This window comes from Balaenoptera acutorostrata, chromosome 2 (genome assembly GCF_949987535.1).
Source record: "Balaenoptera acutorostrata chromosome 2, mBalAcu1.1, whole genome shotgun sequence".
Lineage (NCBI taxonomy): Eukaryota > Metazoa > Chordata > Mammalia > Artiodactyla > Balaenopteridae > Balaenoptera > Balaenoptera acutorostrata.
This window is the reverse complement of record NC_080065.1, coordinates 146,346,136-146,361,095: the sequence shown is the minus strand read 5'-3', so window position 1 is coordinate 146,361,095 and position 14,960 is coordinate 146,346,136. Positions and strand designations below refer to the sequence as shown.

The 14,960-nt window shown below is 40.8% G+C and overlaps 2 protein-coding genes across 2 annotated transcripts in view; one reads left to right on the top strand and one right to left on the bottom strand.

The window, feature by feature from the left end:
- Window positions 1–14,960, bottom strand: part of TTC1 (tetratricopeptide repeat domain 1) — a 55,657-nt gene that overhangs the window by 28,739 nt on the left and 11,958 nt on the right. The gene's annotated exons all lie outside the window — the stretch shown is intronic.
- On the top strand, window positions 12,368–12,883 carry LOC103005775 (60S ribosomal protein L13a-like). Its single transcript, XM_057541023.1, has one exon. The coding sequence runs from the start codon at window positions 12,368–12,370 to the stop codon at window positions 12,881–12,883; it is 516 nt and encodes a 171-aa protein (XP_057397006.1).

The following is a 14,960-nucleotide window of genomic DNA, read 5'->3' as shown; positions in this document are numbered from 1 at the left end:
AAACAGGGAAGGCCAGGGGTTCTACTAATCTGTGGTAGCAGTCCCGGTTTGGCAAACAAGGGACCCATGGGTCAGACAAATGTAACAGGAAGATACAAAGAGCCAGTCATAGAGGCACTTGACAAGCTCTTCAAATATCCTGGCTGACTGGAGTTGATGTGCACACTTGAGAAGGATGGAGAGGGCTGAAACTATTCATGCATCCTTGTTCTATTAGAAGCCTGTGCACATGTGCTGAGGAAATGCAAGAGGGTCCAATGGGGCAGACCTGAAAACTATCTGAACTTGGAACACACTTCTAAATCCACACATAGATCCAATGACAGCAGGTGGAAGCCGTATCGATTTGATGTGTTTGAACATAACCCCTGACCAGTACTGCATGGCCACTAAACTGTGTGGAAACAGAAGCAACCTCAAGAAGGCCAGACTTAAAAATAAAAACAGGAACAAAACCAAAAACCAACTGTGCAGAGCCATCAGTGGCCACACATCCCAGAGGAAATGAATCACACAGCTAAGTCCAGGTAAATTACTGAACAAATAAGCAGACAGGCAAAACAGCAACAACAAAAATAATTGGGGGGGGGGGTGGGGGAAGGTCAGACTTTAGAGTTGCTACAATATTACTTAAAATGCCCAGATTCAACAAAAAAAATTGTAAGACATGCAAAGAGACAAGAAAGTTTGACCCACGATCAGGGGAAAAAAACAGTCAACAGAAACATGAGTATATACAGATCATCTGGGGAAGCCCCCTCACCAGTGGGGAGATCAGCTGGGACAGAAGGGGAGCTTTGGGGGCTTGGAGGTAGAGCCCAGCAACCGGTTTGTGGCAGGCAGGACAGAGTGAGACCTACACAGACGGTGCATGCCACAGCCCTGAGCTCCCCAGCCTGAGACGTGTGTCTGCTGGTGCAGATGGGGGCTGGGGGCTGGAACGTGGGGTCTGGAGAGCAGACCCAGGTAGAGGACTGCTGTTGGCTGCGAAGAGACAGCCTGAAGGGATGGGAGTCAGGAGCTCCTCAACCAGGAATGTTCGTGGAAGAAACCTGGGCCGCCACAGAAATGCAGCTCCATGGCTGAGTGGTGCGTGAAGGGTGGGGCTGCCACTGCAGCCTTTCCCCATGCACCAGCCCCTGCCTCCACAGGCACTAGGGGGGGCTCCCGCTTGGGTGGACTTGCGTGCCCTGGTTGCCACCTTGGCCCCCTCCCGCCTGGGCAGGCTCACGTGCCCCGGGGGCAGCCTCAGGAGCAGACACAGGTGAGTGGGTAGCCCACACGCAGAGGTGGGGCTGAAAACACAGCTGAGCCCCAGAGGCCGTGCAACTATGAAAGAACAGCTGAAATCTCTCCTGATGGCTGTGTGAACCACGGATTTACACCCCCGCTGACAGCTTTGTAAATTCAGCGCCTGCAGAACATCCAAACAGATGAGGGCTCCTGCAGCCGAAACAGGTCTAGCTTTAGCAGCCGTGGGCTTTGTGGGCACATACACACAAGGGGTTGGGCCAAGCCAGAGTCTGAGCTGCTTCCACAGCTCCCACAGCGGGTCCAGGTGCATGATTACTGCAGTCCTATGACCTAACTTCAGTGGATCTCTGCGGGTGCCCTGGTGAAAACAATGCCGCAGAGACACCAGAACCAATTGCCAGCATACCCACAGTTAAGGCGGGGCCGAGAGCAGTGCCAACAACAGTTTAATTTGTGAGTGCGCACAACTGGTGAAGGGTGACGCAGCAGAGCACACTCACAGGTGAACAGCTCCAGAGGAGGAATACTCAGTGGCTTCTCTCCCAGTGGGAGCGCTCCAAACCTGCCTATCTTGCACCACAGATCAGAAACACACCTAAGAAATGGATCTGGGGGCTTCTACTCCAACAACTGGGTAGCAGACCCTGCCCCTGACAGGGCAGTGACAACCACAGAGCAAAGGGGAGGCCCTGCTCAATATCCAGTGCAGGCTCTGGTCACCACAACATCAGTCACACCTCCTATCAAGAGGATAACAGCCAGCATACACTGAGGAAAGAGGCGGCAGACATTCATATGAAAAAAAGCCCTTGCACCAAAAAATATTAAACCCACACAGGCTACACAGGGATGTTCCCACATAAAAATAGCCCTCCAAGACGTCTGAGGGTCTGGCATCGGGAGGAAGAACCCCAGGGCATTTGGCATTGAACGCCAGTGGGGCTTGAGCGCAGGAGCTCCACAGGGCCAGGAGCTCTTGGAGGGTGCACACAAGGTCTCACATGCGCTGGGACCCAGCACAAAGCAGGGGATATTGATTGGCGGCCCCACCCAATAGCCTGCAGGTTCCAGTGCTGGGATGCCTCAGGCCAAACAACCAGCAGGATAGGAACACAGTCCCACCCATCAGCAGACAGGCTGCTCACAGTCACCTCAAAACACACCCCTTCACACGGCCCTGCCCAACAGAGGGACAAGATCCAGCTTCACCCACCAGGGCGCAGTCACCAGAAGCAAGAGGAACTACTATCCTGCACCCTGTGGAAAGAAGACCACAAACACAGAAAGTCAGACAAAATGACATGACAGAGGAATATGTTTCAGGCAAAGGAACAAGATAAAAACCCAAAAGAACAACTAAATGAAGAGGAGATAAGCAATCTACCTGAAAAGGAAATCAGAGTAATGATAGCAAAGATGATCCGAAATCTCGGGGAAAAAAACGGAGGCACAGACCGAGAATCTACAAGAAATGTTTAATAAGGACCTAGAAGAACCAAACAGCAAACAAACAGAGATGAACAATACAATAACTGAAATGAAAACTACACTAGAAGGAATCAATAGCAGAATAACTGAGGCAGAAGAACGGATAAGTGACCTGGAAGACAGAATGGTGGAATTCAATGCTGCGGAACAGAATAAAGAAAAAAGAATGAAAAGAAATGAAGACAGCTTAAGAGACCTCTGGGACAACATTAAAGGCAACAACATTCGCATTATAGGGGAGAAGGACCAGAAGGAGAAGAGAGAGAGAAAGGACCAGAGAAAATATTTGAAGAGATTATAGTCGAAAACTTCCCGAACATGGTAAAGGAAATGGCCACCCAAGTCCAGGAAGCACAGAGAGTTCCATACAGGATAAACCCAAGGAGAAACACGCCTAGACACACAGTTATCAAATTGGCAAAAATTAAAGACAAAGAAAAATTATTGAAAGCAGCAAGGGAAAAATGACAAATAACATACAAGGGAACTCCCATAAGGTTAACAGCTGATTTCTCAGCAGAAACTCCACAAGCCAGAAGGGAGTGGCATAATATACTTAAAGTGATGAAAGGGAAGAACCTACAAACAAGATTACTCTACCTGGCAAGGATCTCATTCAGATTCGATGGAGAAATCAGAAGCTTTAGAGACAAGCAAAAGCTAAGAGAATTCAGCACCACCAAACCAGCTCTAAAACAAATGCTAAAGGAACTTCTCTAAGTGGGAAACACAAGAGAAGAAAAGGACCTACAAAAACAAACCCCCCAAAATTAAGGAAATGGTAATAGGAACATACATATCGATAATTACTTTAAATGTGAATGGATTAAATGCTCCACCCAAAAGACACAGGCTTGCTGAATGGATCAAAAACGAGACCCATATATATGCTGTCTACGAGAGACCCACTTCACACCTAGGGACACATACAGACTGAAAGTGAGGGGATGGAAAAAGGTATTCCATGCAAATGGAAATCAAAAGAAAGCTGGAGGAGTAATACTCATATCAGATAAAATAGACTTTAAAATAAAGAATGTTACAAGAGACAAGGAAGGACACTATATAATGATCAAGGGATCAATCCAAGAAGAAGATATAACAATTATAAATATATATGCACCCAACATAGGAGCACCTCAATACATAAGGCAACTGCTAACAGCTGTTAAAGAGGAAATCAACACTAACACAGTATTAGTGGGGGGCTTTAACACGTCACTTACACCAATGGACAGATCATCAAAAATGAAAACAAATAAGGAAACACAAGCTTTAAATGACACAATAGACCAGACAGATTTAATTGACATTTATAGGACATTCCATCCAAAAACAGCCGAGTACACTTCTTTCTCAAGTGCGCACGGAACATTCTCCAGGATAGATCACCTCTTGGGTCACAAATCAAGCCTCAGTAAATTTAAGAAAATTGAAATCATATCAAGCATCTTTTCTGACCACAACTCTTTGAGATTAGAAATGAATTACAGGGAGAAAAACGTGAAAAACACAAACACATGGAGGCTAAACAATATGTTACTAAATAACCAAGAGATCACTGAAGAAACCAAAGAGGAAACGAAAAAATACCTACAGACAAATGGCAATGAAAACATGACGATCCAAACCTATGGGATGTAGCAAAAGCAGTTCTAAGAGGGAAGTTTATAGCTATACAAGCCTACCTCAAGAAACAAGAAAAATCTCAAATAAACAACCTAACCTTACACCTAAAGGAACTAGAGAAGGAAGAATAAACAAAACCCAAAGTTAGCAGAAGGAAAGAAATCATAAACATCAGAGCAGAAATAAATGAAATAGAAACAAAGAAAACAATAGCAAAGATCAATAAAACTAAAAGCTGGTTCTTTGAGAAGATAAACAAAATTGATAAACCATTAGCCAGACTCATCAAGAAAAAGAGGGAGAGGACTCAAATCAATAAAATCAGATGAAAAAGCAGAAGTTACAACAGACACCGCAGAAATACAAAGCATCCTAAGAGACTACTACAAGCAACTCTATGCCAATAAAATGGACAACCTGGAAGAAATGGACAAATTCGTAGAAAGGCAGAACCTTCCAAGACTGAACCAGGAAGAAACAGAAAATATGAACAGACCAATCACAAGTAATGAAATGGAAACTGATTAAAAATCTTCCAACAAACAAAAGTCCAGGACCAGATGGCTTCACAGGTGAATTCTATCAAACATTTAGAGAAGAGCTAACATCCATCCTTCTCAAACTCTTCCAAAAAATTGCAGAGGAAGGAACACTCCCAAACTCATTCTATGAGGTCACCATCACCCTGATACCAAAACCAGACAAAGATACGACAAAAAAAGAAAATTACAGACCAATATCACTGATGAATATAGATGCAAAAATCCTCAACAAAATACTAGCAAACAGAATCCAACAACACGTTAAAAGGATCATACACCATGATCAAGTGGGATTTACCCCAGGGATGCAAGGATTCTTCAATATACGCAAATCAATCAATGTGATACACCATATTAACAAATTGAAGAATAAAAAACATATGATCATTTCAATAGATGCAGAAAAGGCTTTTGACAAAATTCAACACCCATTTATGATAAAAACTCTCCAGAAAGTGGGCATAGAGGGAACCTACCTCAACAGAATAAAAGCCATATACGACAAACCCACAGCAAACATCATTCTCAATGGTGAAAAACTGAAAGCATTTCCTCTAAGATCAGGAACAAGACAAGGATGTCCACTCTCACCACTATTATTCAACATAGTTTTGGAAGTCCTAGCCACGGCAATCAGAGAAGAAAAAGAAATAAAAGGAATACAAATTGGAAAAGAAGAAGTAAAACTGTCACTGTTTGCAGATGACATGATACTATACATAGAGAATCCTAAAGATGCCACTAGAAAACTACTAGAGCTAATCAGTGAATTTGGTAAAGTTGCAGGATAAAAAATTAATGCACAGAAATCTCTTGCATTCCTATACACTAATGATGAAAAATCTGAAAGAGAAATGAAGGAAACACTCCCATTTACCATTGCAACAAAAAGAATAAAATACCTAGGAATAAACCTACCTAGGGAGACAAAAGACTTGTATGCAGAAAACTATAAGACACTGATGAAAGAAATTAAAGATGATACCAACAGATGGAGAGATGTGTCATGTTCTTGGATTGGAAGAATCAATATTGTGAAAATGACTATACTACCCAAAGCAATCTACAGATTCAATGCAATCCCTATCAAATTACCAATGGCATTTTTTATGGAACTAGAACAAAAAATCTTAAAATCTGTATGGAGACACAAAAGACCCCGAAGAGCCAAAGCAGTCTTGAGGGAAAAAAACGGAGCTGGAGGAATCAGGTTCCCTGACTTCAGACTACACTACAAAGCTACAGTAATGAAGACAGTATGGTACTGGCACAGAAAAAGAAACATAGATCAACGGAACAAGACAGAAAGCCCAGAGATAAATCCATGCACCTATGGTCAACTAATCTATGACAAAGGAGGCAAGGATATACAATGGAGAAAAGACAGTCTCTTCAATAAGTGGTGCTGTGAAAACTGGACAGCTACATGTAAAAGAATGAAATTAGAATACTCCCTAACACCATACACAAAAATAAACTCAAAATGGATTAGAGACCTAAATATAAGACCAGACACTATAAAACTCTTAGAGGAAAACATAGGAAGAACACTCTTTGACATAAATCACAGCAAGATCTTTTTTGATCCACTCCCTAGAGTAATGGAAATAAAAACAAAAATAAACAAATGGGACCTAATGAAACTTAAAAGCTTTTGCACAGCAAAGGAAAGCATAAACAAGATGAAAGGACAACCCTCAAAATGGGAGAAAATATTTGCAAACGAATCAATGGACAAAGGATTAATCTCCAAAATATACAAACAGCTCATGCAGCTCAATATTAAAAAAACAAACAACCCAATCCAAAAATGGGCAGAAGACCTAAATAGACATTTCTCCAAAGAAGACATACAGATGGCCAAGAAGCACATGAAAAGCTGCTCAACATCACTAATTATTAGAGAAATGCAAATCAAAACTACAATGAGGTATCACCTCACTGTATACACTGGAATATTACTCAGCCATAAAAGGAACGAAATTGGGTCATTTGTAGAGACATGGATGGATCTAGAGACTGTCATACAGAGTGAAGTAAGTCAGAAAGAGAAAAACAAATATCGTATATTAATGCATGTATGTGGAACCTAGAAAAATCGTACAGATGAACCAGTTTGCAGGGCAGAAGTTGAGATACAGATGTAAAGAACAAACGTATGGACACCAAGGGGGGAAAGCCGTGGGCGGGTGGGGATGGTGGTGTGATGATTGGGCGATTGGGATTGACATGTATACACTGATGTGTATAAAATTGATTAAAAAAAAAAAAAAGAATACCCAGGGACTTCCCTGGTGGTGCAGTGGTTAAGAATCTGTCTTGCAATGCAGGGGACGCTGGTTCGATCCCTGGTCGGGGAACTAAGAGCCCACATGCCGGCATGCCACCACTAGAGAGCCCATGTGCCACAACTACAGAGCCCACGTGCTCTGGAGCCCACGCACAAGTAGAGAGAAGCCCGTGAGCCACAATGAAAGATCCTGTGTGCCACAGCTAAGACCTGATGCAGCCAAAAATAAATAAATAAATAAAAATTTAAAAATAATAATAATAAAAAAAAGAATACCCAGCAAGGCTCTCATTCAGATTTCACAGAGATATCAAAATCTTTACAGACAAGCAGAAGCTAAGAGAATTTAGCACCACCAAACTGGCTTTACAACAAATGCTAAAGAAACTTCTCTAGGTTGGGGGAAAAAAAAACAACAAAAAAAGGGCCATAACTAGAAACAAGAAAATCACAAATGGGAAAGCTCACTGGTACAGGTAAACATGTAGTAACAGCAGGAAATCATCCACACACAAATAGGCTATCAAAACCAGCAACCACGAGAAGATGAGAGTACAAATGCACAAAATGGGAACTGCATTTGAAAATAAGAGCCCAGCAACTTAAAACAACCTTTTATGTATATAGACTGCTATATCAAAACCTCATGGGAACTGCAAACCAAAAAACTACGATACACACACAAAAAAGAAAAAGCAACCAAACACAACACCAAAGATAGTCATCAAATCACAAGAGACCTACAAAAACAAAAAGACCTGCAAAAATCAAAAACAATTAAGAAAATGGCAATAGGAATGTACATATCAATAATTACCTTAAATATATATATAAAAAATTAGAAATGAAAAATGAGATGTTACAACTGACACCACCGACTATACTACAAAGCTACAGTCATCAAAACAGTATGGCACCGGCACAAAAACAGAAATATATATCAATAGAACAGGAAGGAAAGCCCAGAGATAAACCCATGCACCTATGGTCACCTAATCTATGACAAAGGAGGTAAGAATACACAATAGAGAAAAGACAGTCTCTTCAGTAAGTGGTGCTGGGAAAACTGGACAGCTACATGTAAAAGAATGAAATTAGAACACTCCCTAACACCATACACAAAAATAAACTCAAGGGGTTCCCTGGTGGCACAGTGGTTGAGAATCTGCCTGCCAATGCAGGGGACATGGGTTCAAGCCCTGGTCTGGGAAGATCCCACATGCCGCACAGCAACTGGGCCCGTGAGCCACAACTACTGAGCCTGCGAGTCTGGAGCCTGTGCTCCACAACAAGAGAGGCTGCGACAGTGAGAGGCCCGTGCACCACAATGAAGAGTGGCCCCCGCTCACCGCAACTGGAGGAAGCCCTCGCACAGAAACGAAGACCCAACACAGCCATAAATAAATAAATAAATAAATAAATAAGTAAATAAATAAACAAACAAACAAACTCAAAATGGATTAAAGACCTAAATGTAAGGCCAGACACTATAAAACTCTTGGAGGAAAACAGGCAGAACAGTCTTTGACACAAATCACAAGAGCTTTTTTGATCCACCTCCTAGAGGAATGAAAATAAAAACAAAAATAAACAAATGGGACCTAATGAAACTTAAAAGCTTTTGCACAGCAAAGGAAACCATAAACAAAATGAAAAGACAACCCACAGAATGGGAGAAAATATTTGCAATCAATATGACCGACAAGGGATTAATCTCCAAAATATACAAACAACTTATGCAGCTCACTATCAAAAAAACCCCAAACAACCCAATCAAAAAATGGGTGAAATATATAAATAGACATTTCCCCAAAGAAGACATACAGATAGCCATACTAACTGAAGTAAGTCAGAAAGAGAAAGATATATATCATATGATATCACTTATATGTGAAATCTAATAAAAAATGATACAAATGAACTTATTTACAAAACAGAAACAGACTCATAGACATAGAAAACAAACTTATGGTTACCAAAGGGAAAAAGGGGGTGGGAAGGGATAAATTAGGAGTTTGGGATTAACATATACACACTACTATATATAAAATAGGTAACTAATAAGGACTGACTCTATAGCATAGAGTACTCTACTCAATATTCTGTGGTGACCTATATGGGAAAAGAATCTGAAAAAGAATGGATATATATATATATATATATATATATATATATATATAACTGATTCACTTTGCTGTACACCTGAAACTAACACAACATTGCAAATCAACTAAACTCCATAAAAATTTTAAAAAATTAAGATGCTGATGTTAAAAAAAAAAGCAGCTATAAACAATTTGTTGAAAAAATTAAAAGGAATGTGTTTAAAGACTTAAATGAGCATGATGACAATGATTAAAAAAGAGAATCATGAAAAAGGGACAGAAATTAAAAAAAAAAAAACAAGAAAACAAAGATGAAAAGTTCAATAACTGAAATAAAAAATTCACAGATGGGCTCAACAGATTTGAATTGGCATGAGAAATAAGTAAACTTGAAGTTAGAGCAACAGACATCCAATGTGAAGAACTAAAGGCAGAAAAAAGATGGAAAAAAATGAACAGACCCTTCATAATATATGTGATAAGAGTCCCATAAGAAGAGAGACAGAACAGATATTTGAAAAAAAAAAAATGACTGAAAATCTCAAAACCGTGGTGAAAAATGTTAATCTAAAGATCCAAGAAGCTCGGCGAACCCCAAGTATGTAGATCCGTATCTAGAGACACCAGAGTCAAATTATTCAAAGACAAAGAGAAAATCTGAACACGATGAAATTAAAAACAACTTATCAGGTATAGGGGAACAGCAAAACTATTAATACCTGATTTCTTACCAAAAACAATGAAGGCCAGAGGCAGTGTAATGACACATTCAAAATGGTAAAAGAAAAAAGACTGTCAATCAACAATTAGATATTTAGCAAGACCATACCTCAAAACGAAAGCAAAATAAAGACATTCACAGATAAAGACAGAGAGAATTTGCTGCTACCATACCTGCCTTACAAGACATACTGAAGAAGTCCTTTGGACTGAAAGGAGATGGTAAATTTTCATGAAGAAATGAAGATCATTAGAAATGGTAAATACATCAAAGGCTCTATAAATACGTTATTTTCTTTTAATTTCTTTAAAAGGCAGAAAAATTTATAAGATAGTAATTATAACACTATATGGTTGGGTTTACAAAATATATTGATATAATATATGATGATGGTAGCACAAAGGAGTGGGGAGGAAATGGAGCTATACTGAAGCAAAGTTTCTATTTTTTACTGGAATTACGTAGTATTAAAGTAGACTGTAACAAGATGCGTAATATAAACCATAGAGCAACCACTAGGAAACTTTGGCTAAGAAACAGATGGTTGAAAAATCAGAAGTATTAAAATGATACATTAAAAAAATTAACACAGAAGAAGGCAGTGAAAGAAACAGGAATAAAAAAGACATGAGACATGCAGAAGACAAAATGGCTGATATAAATATAACCATGTCAATAGCACAATGTGAATGGACTAAACACTCTAACCAAACAGCAGAGATTGTCAGACTGGAATCAAGAAGATCCAACCACATGCTATCTATAAGACACACTTTAGATTCAAAGACACAAATGGGTGAAAATAAAAGGATGTAAAAAATATATCATGCAAACAGTAACCATAAAAGAGAGAGTGGCTGTCTTAGTCAGCTTGGGCTGCTATCAACAAAAGTACCAAAGACTGGTGGCTTTTAACCAACAAACATTCTGGAGGCTGGAAGTCTAAGATCAAGGGACTGGCAAATTCACTGTCTGGTGAAGGCCTGCTTCCTGGATCATAGGGGTATTCTCACCATAGCCTCACATGGCAGAATGGTCAAGGGAGCCCTCTTTGATCTCTTATTAGGGCACTAATCCCATTTATGAGTGCTCTGCCCTCATGACCTAATAATTTCCCAAAGGCTCCATCTCTTAATACCATCACATTGGGAGTTAGTTTTTAAGATGTAAATTTTGGGAGGATTAAAACATTCAGTCTATAGCAGTGCCTATAGAAGTATAAGACAAAATAGTTTTTAAAAAAAGAAATATTGCTAGAGACAAAAAAGGAACATTTCATGATGATAAAGGAGTCAATAACTCAAGAAAATATAACAGCTATAAATGTAATGCACTTAACGGCAGTTAGAAAATACACAAAGAGGACAAATTGCCAGAACCTCAGAAACTTCCCATGTGCCCCTTACAAATCTGTAATACCCTCTCTCTCACCCCAAGCTCATATCCCCAGGCAAATACTCAATTTGTTCTTCATAACTTAACTTGAAGGATAATTTATGGATTATTGACTGAGGTTAGCATAATTCTAAGAATTTGTAATATTCATTTATGCTTGCCACATTGGGGGAAATGTGTCCAAAAATGACTCTTAAGAGATCTTAGAGGTTCCAGACCCCTAAGCATTTTGCCGTCTACACTCACGTTGAATTCTGACTTAGCTACAACTAACACTTTGAGTGCTTCTATGTGCTAGTCATTTAATCCTTACAACAACTTTGTGAGACAGGTACTATTATTATCCCACTTTACATCAAGTTAAATGATGGAGCTAGGACAGATCTGTCTAACCTTTTATGCTTTTAACCACAAGACTGTATTGTCTTCCACAGGTATGGAAATAAAGTAATTGTTCTCAGGAAGAAGTAACTGAGCAAGGCACAAGAACTGCTGCAAAAAGGTAATAAGCACAGAGCTTATATGTTTCACTGTCCTAAAGAAAAAGTGACTTTAAATTCCCTTGCTACCAAGAATTAGGGCACTTAAAAAGAAGATGACACTGCTCTAGAACATGTCATCAAGTCCCAGAGATCTGATGTTTAGTCATTCTGAGGTAGAGGTTTATGTTAAAAATAAACCTCTACCTCACTGAATCAGGGACTTGCACCACAGGTCTTGGGTTTTTCTTCTATAGTTAATCCAAGGCCATTTTCCACTGAGTTAGCAAAATGGATTCCTTGCAGATGGATGAATTCAATCTGCAAGTGTTTAAAACTTATTCTTTGCCCTTACAAATACAGGGATGCTCGGGATCTTTTATTTTATTCTGTTTTCCAGGAAATTATTTTCTTGTATCATCGGGTAAAAGAAATTCACATGCTTTCCCAGGGGGCTGCTGAAAATGGCGGAGGGGCAGGTCCTGCTGCTCGATGGCCGAGGCCATCTCCTGGGCCGCCTGGCGACCATCGTGGCTGAGCAGGTGCTTCTGGGTCAAAAGGTGGTGGTTGTGCGCTGGGAGGGCATCAACATTTCTGGCAATTTCTACAGAAACAAGTGGAAGTACCTGGCCTTCCTCCGCAAGCGCATGAACACCAACCCCTCCCGTGGCCCCTACCACTTCGGAGCCCCCAGCCACATCTTCGGGCGGACAATGCGAGGCATGCTGCCCCACAAGACCAAGCGAGGCCAGGCCGCTCTGGACCGCCTCAAGATGTTTGAGGGGATCCCGCCACCCTATGACAAGAAAAAGCGGCTGGCGGTTCCCGCCGCCCTCAAGGTTGTGCGTCTGAAGCCTACGCGTAAGTCTGTCTACCTAGGGCGCCTGGCTCATGAGGTTGGCTGGAAGCACCAGGCAGTAACAGCCGCCCTGGGGGAGAAGAGAAAGGACAAGGCCAAGATACATTACCGGAAAAAGTAGCAGCTCACGAGGCTACGGAAGCAGGCCGAAAAGAACCTAGAGAAGAAAACTGACAAATTCACAGAGGTCCTCAAGACCCATGGATTCCTAGTCTGAGCCCAATAAAATTGACTGTTTATTCTTCATGCTTGGCCTGGCCTGCCCTTCCTCCATCACCACCCTAGGATGTGGGGGACCCCCAGGGGCTGCCATCCAGGTGCCACAGGCAGCCTGGGGCTTAGAAGACTGGATATAGCAAAGGGGCCTTAGCCACTGCTGTTTAAGAAAGGCCTTTTTAAAAACTTTTAAAAAGTTACAAGGGCTGTGCAGGCGTAATTTGCCGGTGACCTATTCATTCATGAGAGTTTTAGGACATGGGCAGCTGGAACAACCAGTGCTGTCCTAATACTGGCAAAAGTGAGCTGGAAGACCTAAGTGGAAAGGACCCCCACATAACTTACAGGGAGTCTGCTTAAGCTTCCCACGTGGTCGGATACTATACTCTGCAGCTGTTAGGATGTGAGAGAATGCTTGGGCAGCATGAGTCTGGGGTTCTAAAAGGTGTTTATGAAAGGGAAGTACAGCCCAAGGGGTCACAGGCATAGCCCTTGTGTTAGTCTTCCTTATATTTTGTGAGCCAAAACTAATAATTTATTTTTAAAGGAATAAAAAAAGAAATTCACATGACATGGGGAACACTACTTTCTTAAAGATGAAAAAATTGAAATATATCACAGAAAACCATCTCAACAGCATGCTTCTCACTTCTATACTAATCAATTCTCCAGTTATTTTGAAATTTTATTACCACACAAATCTCTGGTGTCCCAGTCTGAGTCTAAGTGAGGTTCTCTGTTTTGACAAATAATGCCACTATAAACTAAGTTAGGTTTTAAATGATTATCTAACAAACAGGAAGAAGGTAAGCATTTGAAAGGATACAAACTTGGTCTTCTTAGTTGATACTAAAATTTAACTACATCACTGAGGCAAAGATGGACTTTTAAAAACAGTGCTGGGAGAAGTTGGTAGTCATTTGGAAAAAGATAAAATTAGATTGCTATGTCACACCATACACAAGAATAAACTCCAGGGCTTCCCTGGTGGCGCAGTGGTTGAGAATCTGCCTACCAATGCAGGGGACACGGGTTCGAGCCCTGGTCTGGGAAGATCCCACATGCCGCGGAGCAACTAGGCCCGTGAGCCCCAACTACTGAGCCTGCGCGTCTGGAGCCTGTGCTCCGCAACAAGAGAGGCCACGATAGTGAGAGGCCCGCGCACCGCGATGAAGAGTGGCCCCCGCTTGCCGCAGCTAGGGAAAGCCCTCGCACAGAAACGAAGACCCAACACAGCCATAAATAAATAAATAATTAAATACTTAAAAAAAAAAAATTAAGGTTTCTTTAAAAAAAAAAAAAAAAAAAAAAGAATAAACTCCAAGTGGATTGCAGGCCTAAATGTAAAAAGTGAACCCATATAAGTACTAGAAAAAAACAGGTGAATTCCTTTTTAAGCTCAGTTATTGGAATGGCTTTCTGTGACTCAAAATCCTAGAGAACTCCAACTGATATAACTTTAAATACTGGCGTAACCTGGCAAAAATGTCAGAAGGTGTTCACCCATTCCCTTATCAATCATAAAACAACCCCTCTCCACCAGAGACCCTCTCAATGAAGTGGCTGGCTAGGGATATTCCCTATACTTTAGGTCAGTGAACACAACATAAACACACTTGACTTGGAACTTAGAAGTGTATATCCCTTCTATCATTATTTCATTATTAAATGATAAAAATTTGCTCTTGCAAAAAATTTTTTACATTAAAAAAACCTTCTCTTAACACCTTACTGACCGGGGGATTTTTGCAGAAACTAATGCCCGTGGCCAGCAATTTGTTATGTAAGTGAACACTGAAACAGCCACATTTGAGTAAATATCAACAACTTTTTTTGCACTTTATTTATTTGAAACTTTGTACATGTCTTACTAAAGCATTCTAATATTTTGTTAGCGCGTGATAGGCAGTACATCAGGCACCTCCGTGCAGGGGAACAGAACATCTATTACAAATATACCGGGTTTCACTGCACTTTCCCCT

Excerpts from the sequence above, each read along its gene's own strand:
- LOC103005775 (XM_057541023.1), top strand. The coding sequence starts at position 12,368 with ATGGCGGAGGGGCAGGTCCTGCTGCTCGATGGCCGAGGCCATCTCCTG.